General features: G+C 58.8%; 1 protein-coding gene across 1 annotated transcript in view; it reads right to left on the reverse strand.

Annotated features, from left to right (window-relative positions):
* Nucleotides 1–12,437, reverse strand: part of LOC136328948 (collagen alpha-1(I) chain-like) — a 28,062-nt gene that overhangs the window by 7,008 nt on the left and 8,617 nt on the right. The window contains exons 3-7 of the mRNA XM_066264923.1: nt 9,486–9,679; nt 7,009–7,175; nt 6,431–6,586; nt 6,184–6,344; nt 2,348–2,427 (exon numbers count right to left, since the gene is read on the reverse strand). Of these exons, the coding sequence (XP_066121020.1) occupies nt 2,348–2,427; nt 6,184–6,344; nt 6,431–6,586; nt 7,009–7,175; nt 9,486–9,679 (758 nt within the window). The remainder of the gene's footprint in view (nt 1–2,347; nt 2,428–6,183; nt 6,345–6,430; nt 6,587–7,008; nt 7,176–9,485; nt 9,680–12,437) is intronic.

A 12,437-nucleotide genomic window follows, 5' to 3' on the forward strand; every position in this document is an offset into this window, starting at 1 on the left:
CCAGTTAACCACAAGGTTCGAAAGAATGAGTCTCAGAAGTACCCCTCCTCCAGGAAGTCCTCCCTCTCATCTCCCTGTTGGCAAGCGTGGCCCCTTCCTGTGTCCCAGGCACATACGTCATAAGGCACTTCTTTCAGCCCATCCACAAAGTCAGACACTCTGGGACCCTCCCTGGTCCTGGGTCGATGCCTCACCTCACAGTTTGAGAGGGCCGCTCAGGGGACAAGAGGCCTGGAAAGACTAAAGTCCGTTCAATCAGGGAAGGTGCTTGCTTCCATGGATGGTGTCGCAGCCTGTCGGCGTGTTGGGGTGTGAGCACCCCGGATTCGACATGCTTCCTGAAGGTTAACCCCACTGCCACCAGACCAATCAGACGTGAGGGGCAAGAGCTTGGGGAGGAGGGCGGCTGGTCCTACTTTGGACTCTGTGAGCCCGCTTCCGTGGCCATGTCTGCCTTGTCCCGACCAGGCACCATTATTGTGTTCTGTGAGGAAGCTCAGAGAGGTGAAGGCACTGGCCAAGGCCACACAGCAGGTCCCCATCGGTGGGGCCCTGGGGAGGCTGTGGGAGGGAGAGGGGGACTCAGGGCCAAGTCGTTTGAAGTTCCTTCCATCCCATCCTCAAGCCCCAGGAAAGTCTGTGAGGCCCCCCGGAAAGACTGCCTTTCACGGGCCCCACCCAGGGCCCACAGACCTGGGCCTGAGGTACTGGACCCGGTTTGGCCCGTTCCCAGGCTTTCTTCTGGCCGTGGTGCTGACTCTGAGTCCTCAGCCTTCTTTCTAGGAGCACAGGCCCTGACCAGCTTATGTAACCCCGGGGGCCCTGCCCCCAGCTGGGGAGCAGGAGGTTGGGGTAGTTTCAGGCTATTTTCATCCACTTGTTCTCACAACTCTCCAGGTGAGAACCGGGTGTCAGTGGCGGGTTTTCCTTACACCCCCTGGGGGGCCAGGCAGAGGGAATGCAGGTCGGGGAGAGACTAGGGGGCACCAGCCAGTGCTGCTGGGGCTGGGGGGGGTTGGCTGGGAAGCCCCGGGGCCCACATGAAGCTGGGTTCACCATCTCTGACGCTTCCGCAGCAGCCATCCTGGCCACACGGACTCTATTTCCTGTCTCCATCGGACCTCACGGCAGCAACCGGAGGCCAGAGGAACGTTGCCATTCCAAGCTGGAAACACAGGCTCAGAGAGAAGTGATGTATGTGACTTGCCCAAGGTCACACAGCCAGGGACGAGGATTGACCGCAAAGCCTTCTCTCTGACCAGGGCAGGACCCATGGTCATGGGCTTGTCTTTCAAAGGGGGACTGCCGTGTGCAGAGTCCCTGTCTTGGGCCAGGAACCGCACGGGACACTAACGAAGTACCGTTTCTAGTCCTCACAACATCCTGATGGAGGCCTGGCTCTGGTCAGAAGCTGGCCCAGATCCCTGAGCACAGACTCGCCACTCCCCGAGGATGGGAGTCATTTGACCAGCTTCCGTTAGCCCCCGTTAGGGGCCTGGCACCCTGCCCACACCGGGCCAGTCCCCCCCTACCCCCCCACCCCGGCTCTGTTTGCCCAGCAGGGGCTGCGCGGACTTCAGGCTGGTGCAAACAGCTGCCCCATCCTCCACACCAGGCCTTCCCTCTGGGCTCAGCTGGATGCCAAGCAAACTCTGGGAGCTTTTGGTGGCGGGAGATTAAGCATTTAATAAACAGTGAGGCGAAAATCAATACAGACAATCAGAGAGATCAGGGAGCCCACAGGAGCAGGGGCTGAGCTGGCCTGCATGGCCCGCATGCGGCCACCACACTCCACACCATGGCCCCGAGTGGCCCCTGGCCCCTCGGGAGCCCTGCTTCCCACCTGGTGTCCTTCCCAGGCCCCTGCTAAGACAGGCGGGCTCCCGCCCAGTCCCAGCCTCAGTGTTCGACACAGTGGCCTTGAAGAGGTCCAGGGGGTCTTCGGGGCCTCCAACGGGCCTCCCGACACGCCCCGCCCTGATGTCCCACCCATGGCCCCACCAGAAGGCCTTACTGCCTTCAGCTATCACTGGGGAGGGGTTTGATCTGGACACCCTAGGACATAGCCGGGGGGGGGTGTGTCCGATGGGGACCTGCTGTGTGGCCCTGGCCAGTGCCTTCACCTCTCTGAGCTTTCTCACAGAACACAGTAGTGAGACAAGGCAGACATGGCCACAGAAGCGGGCTCACAGAGTCCAAAGTAGGACCAGCCGCCCTCCTCCCCTACCAGCTACCCCAAGCTCTTGCCCCTCATGTCTGATTGGTCTGGTGGCAGTGGGGTCAAGCTTCAGGAAGCATGTCTAATCCGGGGCGGGGCAGACAGACGTGCAGAGGGCAACAGATATACCTCCACACCAGGGCTTCTCAAAGGGTGGGCTGAGGCCCTTGGGGCCCGTCGCGGTGACAGCCCCGGGGTCTGAGATCCCCCTGGGGGAAGAACAGAGTCCGGGCCTGGATCCGGGACCGACCTTGCTGTGCTGTGAGCTGTCCTGAGGTCCTGGCGGTCACCAGTTTCCGTCAGCTTGCTCCAGCAGGGTCACAGCCAAGACAGTCCCATGTGCTGGGTGGGGCCCCTCCACGTGCTAAGGCTGCAACACCCCCAAAGGGTGCCCTCATCTCCCCATGACCTCTAGTGACCTGTGGCACCGACAAGATGGGTGCCAGCGACGGAGCTCAGGCCCACGGGGGCCCTGGAAGGTGCCCCCTGTTCTCGTGCTGTGAAGTTTCTCTAGCACGAAGTCAAGAGCCCATACACTGTCGGCTGGCCTCAGGCAGATCCAAAGGGCCAGGTGTCCTGCTGGGAGTGGGGCCTGTGGCCTGGACCTGGACCTATACACCAAACCCTGCCTCAGCAAGGGACCGACAGGTGGCTGGCCCACAGGCAACATGGGAGGGCCCTCAAATCCATCTCTTCATGGGAGGAGCCCCGTGCTCAGCTCACGTGTGCACGGGCAGGCGGTGTGCAGAGGAAGGGCAGAGAGCATGTGGGATCTGGGAGTCCTGCAGCCTGGCCATGTGCCGCTCTCTTCCCCGCCTGGGCCTCAGTCTCCCTCTGTATTCAGCGAGAGTTGGATCAGGTCCTCGGGGCTGTAAAGATGAACTCTGCCCTTCCTCAGCCTGCCCTCCTCCCGGGGCTGAGTCCTTCAGAATGGCAGGGGCCACTGAGTCTGTCCTGGGCTTCACCGCCTCCAGTGCCTCTCCATTTCCTCCCAAAGAGCCCCCAGCCCCATCCCAGCCCCAGGACCTGTCCTGGTCCACGTGGGCGCCTCCTCCTTCATCCCGAGCACAGGCAGCCCTTGTCCTTCCCCTCCCACCCATCCCTGCTCGAGCCAGGTTCTTCCTTCTTTTGGGAAGCCCCTGTCTGCTGTGTCCTCTGTCTGGGACACCCTTTCCCTTTGGGCTTCCTGGACCATGTCACCTTTGGTCAGGACTCCTGTCTTTTCCAGTGGTGTGTGTGGAGGGACTATGGGGGGGTCATCTCTTGTTTGCCTCTCTCTCCGAAGCCCAAGTGCCATTGGTGGAGACAGAACCAGGGCCTGCAAGGGCGCCTAGTGAGAGTGGGAGGAAGGGAGGAGAGAGAGGGAGGCGTGATGGGACACAGGGGGACAGATGCTGACATTTTTTTTTTTTTAACAAATTTTTATTAATGGTAATGGGATGACATTAATAAATCAGGGTACATATATTCAAAGAAAACATGTCTAGGTTATTTTGTCATCAAATTATGTTGCAAACCCCTCGCCCAAAGTCAGATTGTCCTCCGTCACCCTCTATCTAGTTCTCTGTGCCCCTCCCCCTCCCCCTAACTCTCTCCCTCCCTCCCTCCCATGTCCTCCCTCCCCCCCACCCTTGGTAACCACCACACTCTTGTCCATGTCTCTTAGTCTCATTTTTATGTTCCACCAATGTATGGAATCATGTAGTTCTTGTTTTTTTCTGATTTACTTATTTCACTCCTTATAATGTTATCAAGATCCCACCATTTTGCTGTAAATGATCTGATGTCATCATTTCTTATGGCTGAGTAGTATTCCATAGTGTATATGTGCCACATCTTCTTTATCCAGTCTTCTATTGAAGGGCTTTTTGGTTGTTTCCATGTCTTGGCCACTGTGAACAGTGCTGCAATGAACATGGGGCTACATGTGTCTTCACGTATCAATGTTTCTGAGGTTTTGGGGTATATACCCAGTAGAGGGATTGCTGGGTCATAAGGTAGTTCCATTTGCAGTTTTTTGAGGAACCACCATACTTTCCTCCATAATGGTTGTACTACTTTACAGTCCCACCAACAGTGAATGAGGGTTCCTTTTTCTCCACAGCCTCTCCAACATTTGCTATTACCCGTCTTGTTGATAATAGCTAATCTAACAGGAGTGAGGTGGTATCTCATTGTAGTTTTGATTTGCATTTCTCTAATAACTAATGAAGCTGAGCATCTTTTCATATATCTGTTGGCCATTTACAGATGCTGACATTTGAGACAACGAAGGGACACTTGCTCCTCTCTAAAGACATGTTGACATTTTGGGTAACAGGGGCATGGCAAGGACGTTGCTTCAAGGGCTGACGTTTCCACACCTTTTCCTCCCTCCTCTGACCCCCACAGCCCTGTCCCTTCACCCCCCCACCTGTTCTGACCCAGAGGGGAGCAGGGCAGCCGGCACCGGGCTGAGGTCTCCCAATGGAGAACAGAGGAAATCTGCATGTCATTTGCATATTGTTTGCATTCCAGTCACAGGTGGAATTAATCTTCCAGCTCCTGGGGTTGCTTCCTGGAACTGCAGGCTCCCAAGACCTGGCAAATGTGTGGTTGCTGGGACGAGGCCGAGATGGGGACCGACTGGGAACGGACCTTACATGGGGACAATAATGCAGAACATTTGCCCAGCACTTTACAATTTACATAACACCGTCAACTAGTTCAAATTATTTTACTGTCAAAATAACATTGAAAAGTGGAGAGGTCAGGAAGCATAATTTCCCTCTTAAAGGTGGAGAAAGTGAGGCTCAGATAGCAAGTCAACAAGACAGACAGGTAACCTGGCAAAGATCTGGGCCCTGCCAGTGCTCTCCTGCTCTTCTCAGCTGACTCCTTGTTGTTCAGCCACCAGCCTCTGCTCGATGTAGACCTAACGGGGGAAGATGTGCTAGTGATGGTGATGGTGATGGTGGTGATGGTGATGGTGGTGATGATGATGGTGGTGATGGTGATGGTGATGGTGGTGATGGTGATGATGATGGTGATGGTGATGGTGGTGGTGATGGTGGTGATGGTGGTGGTGATGGTGGTGATGGTGATGGTGGTGATGGTGATGGTGATGGTGATGGTGATGGTGGTGGTGATGGTGGTGATGGTGGTGGTGATGGTGGTGATGGTGATGGTGATGATGGTGATGGTGATGGTGGTGATGGTGATGGTGGTGGTGGTGATGATGGTGATGGTGATGGTGGTGATGGTGATGATGGTGATGGTGATGGTGGTGATGGTGATGATGGTGATGGTGGTGATGGTGGTGATGGTGGTGGTTGGTGATGATGGTGATGGTAGTGATGGTGGTGATGGTGGTGGTTGATGATGATGGTGGTGATGGTGATGGTGGTGATGATGATGGTGGTGATGGTGATGGTGGTGATGGTGATGATGATGGTGATGGTGATGGTGGTGGTGATGGTGGTGATGGTGGTGATGGTGGTGGTGATGGTGGTGGTGATGGTGATGGTGGTGATGGTGGTGGTGGTGGTGATGATGGTGATGGTAGTGGTGATGGTGATGGTGATGGTGGTGATGGTGGTGATGGTGGTGGTTGGTGGTGATGGTGGTGATGGTGGTGGTTGGTGATGGTGATGATGGTGGTGGTGATGATGGTGATGGTGATGATGTTCATGATGACGGTGATGGTGGTGGTGATGGTGGTGATGATGACATTGGTATAATGATGGTGGTGTTCTTGGTGATGGTGATGAAAATTATTTGATAATATTTAAGAGAATATATCTGCCTGGTTTGGATGACTCACAACTACAGAAACAAGAATCTGTGTGGCTTTTCACTGACGTTCCCAAGCTAGTGGCTGGCTGACTCAATGCTGCGTCCTTCTGCAGTGGTTCCTCTGCCATCCCTGCTCCAGTCTGGAGCACTGGGAGGGTGGGGAGATGTTCCCTTATAGTGCTGTCCCACACCCCGTTTCCCAGGCAGCCTCTTCTGGCTGTGCTGTCTGCTCCCCAGTTCTCAGGGGCATGGCCTGGGGCACCCTCATTTCAGCCTCTATTTTGGCCCCTAGCTCAGGGCTGGGCCCAGTGGCTGCCTTCCTCTCTGATGAGCGGAGGCCTGGCTGAGTCGGCTGTGGCAGCACAGGAAGACACGAGGGTCAGCTCCTTAGATCTCAGGAACACTCCATCAGTCTGCATCCCCCTTCCCACACCTTACCCCCCATGCCCTGTCCCGGGCCAGGCTGGCACCCGTTTCTGTCTCCTCTGCTCTCATGTTGGAGCTGGGTTCACCGCTGGGCTGTGAGACCCACAGGGTCTCAGCCTCTGGGTGCGCACCCACGTGTTCACACACAAACACGCAGACACCACCACCCTGCAGACACACAGCACAGACACGTGCGCACAGCCTGGCACACAGAGCCTGGGTCACACACCCTGCTGTGTCCCACATGACCTTGAATGTCACCCCCAAGCCTCCGCAGGGACCCCTGACGGCTGTCACCCAATCTGAGCTTGTACACTTACTCCCGGGGAGGGAGTTGTGGCTGCACAAGGATCCATTCCGAGAGCCGGCCGACTTGAGTTCCCTGGGAGCTGGCGGGAGTCAGTGTCGCAGGGAGCGGGAAGGGGAGGGTTGGTTCCTTACACCCTTAGGAGGAGCTCAGATGTACAGAGACTCCATCCCTGAGCCAGCCACAGTGCTTCATCCCGTCTTCTGTTCCTGACCCCATTCCCAGTGTCATTGGGACAAAGATTAGAGCAGTGTCTGCCATGCATGTCAGGCTGTGCACTCACCATCTCCAGAGCAGGCTGCACGGACAGCCCCCCCCCCCCGGGCTCCTTGGGTGCGTGGGGAGGCGTTGCTCTACGGTGCACACCCAGGAACACAAGTCCTGGGTCAATGGGCTCACGCAGCTCGAACTGTCCAAGTGCTGCCTGCTTGCCCCCCAGCGTGGCCGCCCCTTGGGCACACACGTCCAGTGACGGCTGTGGTGACACTGGTCCCTGGAGCCCGTCCTGCTGGGGGCCTGGGTGGGTGTCTCATGTTGGTTTCTATTTGTTTTCCTCTGTACATCAGGTATCCCCACCGGCCTTAGAGGCCGAGAGGGAAAGGGACAAGAGACGGGTAGACTGGACAGGTCAGGGTAGACTGGACAGGTCAGGGTAGACTGGGACAGGTCAGGGTAGACTGGGACAGGTCAGTGGAAGGGGCTTGGAGTGGCAATGCCAGGCTCTTGTCTGGGTGTGACCGGTTCAGGGCCCTGCCGTGAGCCCCAGTGTGAGAGCCACCCCCCACCACTGCCTCCAGCCTCATTTCTGAGTCCCTGGACCCCCTCCTACCTGGGCAGCCAAGCGCACTCTGGATAAGATAAATGAATAAGCAAATGATTGAATGACTGACGGAATTAAAAAACTAGCCAGGGGAGACCTCACTTAGGAGGCAAGATGTTCACTAAGTTAGAGATGTTAAAACCACTTCCAGCCTGACCAGGTGGTGGCGCAGTGGATAGAGCGTCGAACTGGGATGTGGAAGGACCCAGGTTCAAGACCCCGAGGTCGCCAGCTTTAGCGCGGGCTCATCTGGTTTGAGCAAAGAGCTCACCAGCTTAGATCCAAGGTGGCTGGCTCCAGCAGGGGGTTACTCGGTCTGCTGAAGGCCCGCGGTCAAGGCACATGTGAGAAAGCAATCAATGAACAACTAAGAAGTCGCAACGCGCAACGAGAAACTGATGATTGATGCTTCTCATTTCTCTCCGTTCCTGTCTGTCTGTCCCTGTCTATCTCTGCCTCTGTAAAAAATAAAAAAAAATAAAAAAACCACTTCCAGCCAATAGGTTAGAGGCAACAGGTGCTAACAAACAGGCCTTTGGGCCAGTGGGAGGCCTGAAGTCTCCCCAGGATGAGCCCTCCGGGCATGTCACAGCTAGGCCAAGCTAGGGGACACAGCTCGGCTGGGGCTCTTGCTTCCCTGTCCCAGGCACCCTCGCCCCAAGCAGGACAGGTGCCAGACCAGGTGCAGCCCCATTACCTACCAGTGGACTCCTCAGCCCATCTGTGGTGCTCATGACCAGGGCCTGGAGCTTGGGGAGGGGAAAGGGCAGAGCACCAGGCCCAGGTCCGGTGCATGCAGTGGTGATGCAGCTGGGGCGGGGGTCTCCAGAGAGGTGACGTGGCCTCTGAGAGAAGCAGCAGGTCAAAGGTCCACCCAGCTCACCAAGCCCAGCTAAGGAGATGAGGGGTGGAATATGCCCCATGCTGACCAGGAAGGGGCCATTACCCACTGCTGGGGGCCTCCATCTGCTCACCTGTCAAAAGGCCCGCCCTGGAACCTGACCTGGGCGCTGGAGAGTGGAGGGCGGGAGGGACTGGGAGGCCCCAGCTGACATATGGGTCCTGATGCTCAGGGTCCGGAGCCTCCTGTGGGGGGCGGGGGCAGTGTGCCGTGACCTCCCTAGGAAACGGCACTGTTGGGCCCAGGGTGCTGTCCACCCACCCCGGACCTGCCTCCCAGGGTGCAGGCCCCAGACCCCTCCCACACGGCTGGCTGGCGGGCAGGGCAGGCTGGTGGTCTGCATGCCTGGTGGCCTGGAGTGGCGCTCAGACAGAGACATGTGCCAGAGAGTGGCGGAACGGGGCCTGCCAGATTAGATTAGGCGCCTCAGAATTAAAAATACATATTTATTTTCACTGGTTGGGGTGCTCGGGGAAAGATGAAAGGGAGGGGAGATGAGATACTACAAATTAGATAATTAAGGCAGCAGAGAGGAGAGTGTTCCAGAATGGGAACCAGGGGGTGTGTCGTGAATTCCCGTGCTGGCCAGTTTAGAGGGAAAAAGGAGTTACAAGCAAAGAGGGAAAAAATAAACAGGCAACCAAGACCCGGCCCGGCCCAGCCCAGCCCGCTGCCAGGTTCCGGTGGAGGGGCTGGCCTGGGACCGCGGGCCACGGAGGACTGGGGACAGCGAGGCCCCCACCCCGCACAGGCCTGGACATGGGGCGGGGCCCAGGGAGGGCTGACGGGTCAGGAGCGAGGCCCCCACCCCGCGCAGGCCTGGGCATGGGGCGGGGCCCAGGGGGGGGCTGACCGGTCAGGAGCGAGGCCCCCACCCCGCGCAGGCCTGGGCATGGGGCGGGGCCCGGGGGGGGGCTGACCGGTCAGGAGCGAGCCCCCCACCCCGCGCAGGCCTGGACATGGGGCGGGGCCCAGGGGGGGGCTGACCGGTCAGGAGCGAGGCCCCCACGACCCCTGGCACAGGTCCCCAGAGGCTGACCGTGTGACTGAGACCCGCTCTCCTCAGAGGCAGCCGACGGCAGCCCGGGGGCAGCGGAACCGCTGTTGGCGCCTTGGGAAGGGGGTGCCGGCTGCCGCACGCCCAGGGACCTTCTCCAGGTGCCTCGACATGTGACGTGACAAAGGAAGATGTGAGGGAGGGCGCTGGGGCTGGCGGGGACGCAGCGCTGGGTCCTAGGGGGACGACACAGCGCTAAGGAGGTGGTGACAGGGCAGGAGGGTGGGGTGGCATTGGGGCTGGCGGGTGAAGGGAGTCCCGGGCGTGTCTTCTGCCAGGCGGGCCAGCACAGAGCCCGGCTCTGACCCCTGGAGGTCACGCTCTGACCCCTGGAGGTCATGGTGCCGGTGGCCAGTCTCTTCCAGGTCCCATTTACACAGTCAGGATACTGCCCAGGGCCCGGGGGCCGGAGCGACAGGGACAGGCTGAGCCTCGCTGGCGGGGTCGAGGGAGAGAGGGAGAGAGCGACAGAGGTGTGAGGTGGGGCCCCTGTGCTGGGCGGGGCGCCACGGGACCTGACCGGAAGGGGCGGCCCAAGTGTGCGGCCCAGAGTCCAATGTCTCGGCTAGGGTGTGGGGAGGGAGGGGCCTGGGCACGCCCTGAGGGGTCTGTCAGGACAGCGTACCAGGGTGTGTGTGCGTGTGTCAGGAGGCGGCGGTTTTAACACACACCCACGCCCACTCACACTCCCAGAATCACCCCCAGCAGGCACTCCTGCAGTGCCCGGGGGGACGGGAAGGCAATGTGGGTCACAAACCGGGCCAGAGTGGTGGTGCTCGTCCAGGGCTGGCCTCCTTAGTGCCCAGGGCTGCTGGCACCTGCAGCCTCAGATGTACATGGCGTGAAGAACAGCAGCTCTCCCAGCCCTGAGAAGGTGGCAAAGGCTGTTTCTCAAGAACCCGAAGGAGAGAAGACGCAGGACTTCTCCCCTGCCCGACCCTGCCCTGGCTCAGGATGGCAGTCACAAGACAGACAAGGACGTTGAAGCCCAGAGCTGATCTGAAGGTGCTGGACACTTCCCCACCCACAGCCGCACGTGGTCCCTGCAGCCCAGTGTCCCCACCTCCCAGTGCAGCATGCATGGTCCGGACCCACCCACCTGGCCAAGGACAGACTCTAGGGATGGGACAGTTCGGCTCACTGCCAACCATGGGAGCTGAGGTCCCCTGGGTGCTGGGGAGGAGCCTCTTGATCTCTCCCAGAGCCGAGGTCGGGCCCAGGGACCCTCTGGGTCTTCAGCACCACCAGGTCCGGGGACGTCTACCAGCCAACCTCCCTGCTTCTGGAAACCTCATTTCTGAAATTGAGGGGGGCAGGGAGGGGTCCCGTGTCCACCTGCCTCGTGATCTTCCTGCCTCCTCAGAGCCTGGCAGGGGGAGGTGGGATGCCCGTTGTTCAGACCAAGTGGTCATGTGCTCCGGCTGAGGGGCTGGCCTGGGCTCTGGCACCGCCTGGCACGTGGGAGCACAGAGCTGTGTCCCTGACCTCTGCCCTGACCTCTGACCTTACAGCTCTGCCAGATGGGGCCCGGGTGGTGGGCAGGGCACTGCTGCTGTCTTTCTGGGCCCTGGCTCTTCGTGGGTCCCCCAGTGCTTCGGTCACTGTTAAATCTACAAATGCAAGTGTATTGACACGTGGCTGTGTGTGAAATCCACGTGTGCACGGGGGTGTGCTGGTGTGTACCTGTGAACACACACATGCTCATATGCATGTGCACATGTGTGCAAACACCAACAGAAGTGTTTCCTGTGTGTATGTGTGTGCACACAGACATATGGATGCCCGTGCATACCACACATGTGCATGTCTGTGCGCTTACCCGTATGCACACGTGATCATGGACATTTGTATAAGCACATTGCATACACACACCTGGTGTGCACACACATGCATACAGGGGTGCACGTGTGCATATGGATATTAACACACAAGCTGTGTGCAGATTGCATGGGTACAAGTGCGCACACACATGTGTCTCACATGTGTGTATGTGTGTCTGTCATCGCGTGTGGCTGGAGGAGGGAGGAGCGGCCAGTCCTTCTGGGGGTGCCATGAATAACCCTCACAATTGAATAAAGGCCAGGCTGTGCTTCTCGCAGTTCCAGCAAAGGTGTGCGGTGCTACCTGTGAATTTTAAATTGGGCCAAGTGGACACTGGCTAAGTGTCCCGGGCCTGGCAACTGCCTGGTTCTCCTTCCCATGCCCGCTGCGTCCAGCGGACCCAGCCCACACCATGCCCAGCCCCCATGACCCCACCCCATGACATGGAGTGCCCCTCCCCCCTCCCCCTGTGTGCCCAAGGCTCCTGTCCTTCCGCAGGCCCCCACCCTCAGGGACAGCTGAGCTGTGCGCTGTCGCAGACATGGCCTCTCAGTGTTCTGTAGCAGAAGACCCCACCCTGCTGGCTGACCCTGTCAAGGGAGTGGATTGACTCTCACTGACAGAAATTCTGGATCGTGTGGTTTTTCAGGCAAAATGCGACCAGGGTCCAGCTCAGCTTCTACGAAACACTCCTCGCTTTGCCTGGTCCTCCTGTGCTGACCTTGTCCTTGGGACGGCTCCCTCCACAGAGCAGGGTGACTCAGCACCCCTGGCCTTCACCTGCACCCCGCATGGCCCCTTCGCATCCTCTGTCTTGTACCTGATAAGGGGACTGCTTGAGCTGCAGGTGGCCACGTGGCCAGCAGAGAGGGCCGCGCCTCCTGGCCTGACCCTCCGCCCACGCTGCCCTCCTTGCTGCCCCAGATCCTCAGCACTGCCTTGGGGCCCGTTCTCAGGCACCGTCCCTGCAGGGAGCCCAGGTGTCACCTAATCAATTCACAGGTCCTCCCCTGCCGGGGGAGGGAGTTTGCACACAGCCCCATTAGACTGCTGCAAGGGAGTGGCTGGCAGACAGCGGACAGACGCCCGAGTCCGGGCCCCCTCCCCAGTCCT

This window comes from Saccopteryx bilineata, chromosome 3, assembly GCF_036850765.1.
Source record: "Saccopteryx bilineata isolate mSacBil1 chromosome 3, mSacBil1_pri_phased_curated, whole genome shotgun sequence".
NCBI lineage: Eukaryota > Metazoa > Chordata > Mammalia > Chiroptera > Emballonuridae > Saccopteryx > Saccopteryx bilineata.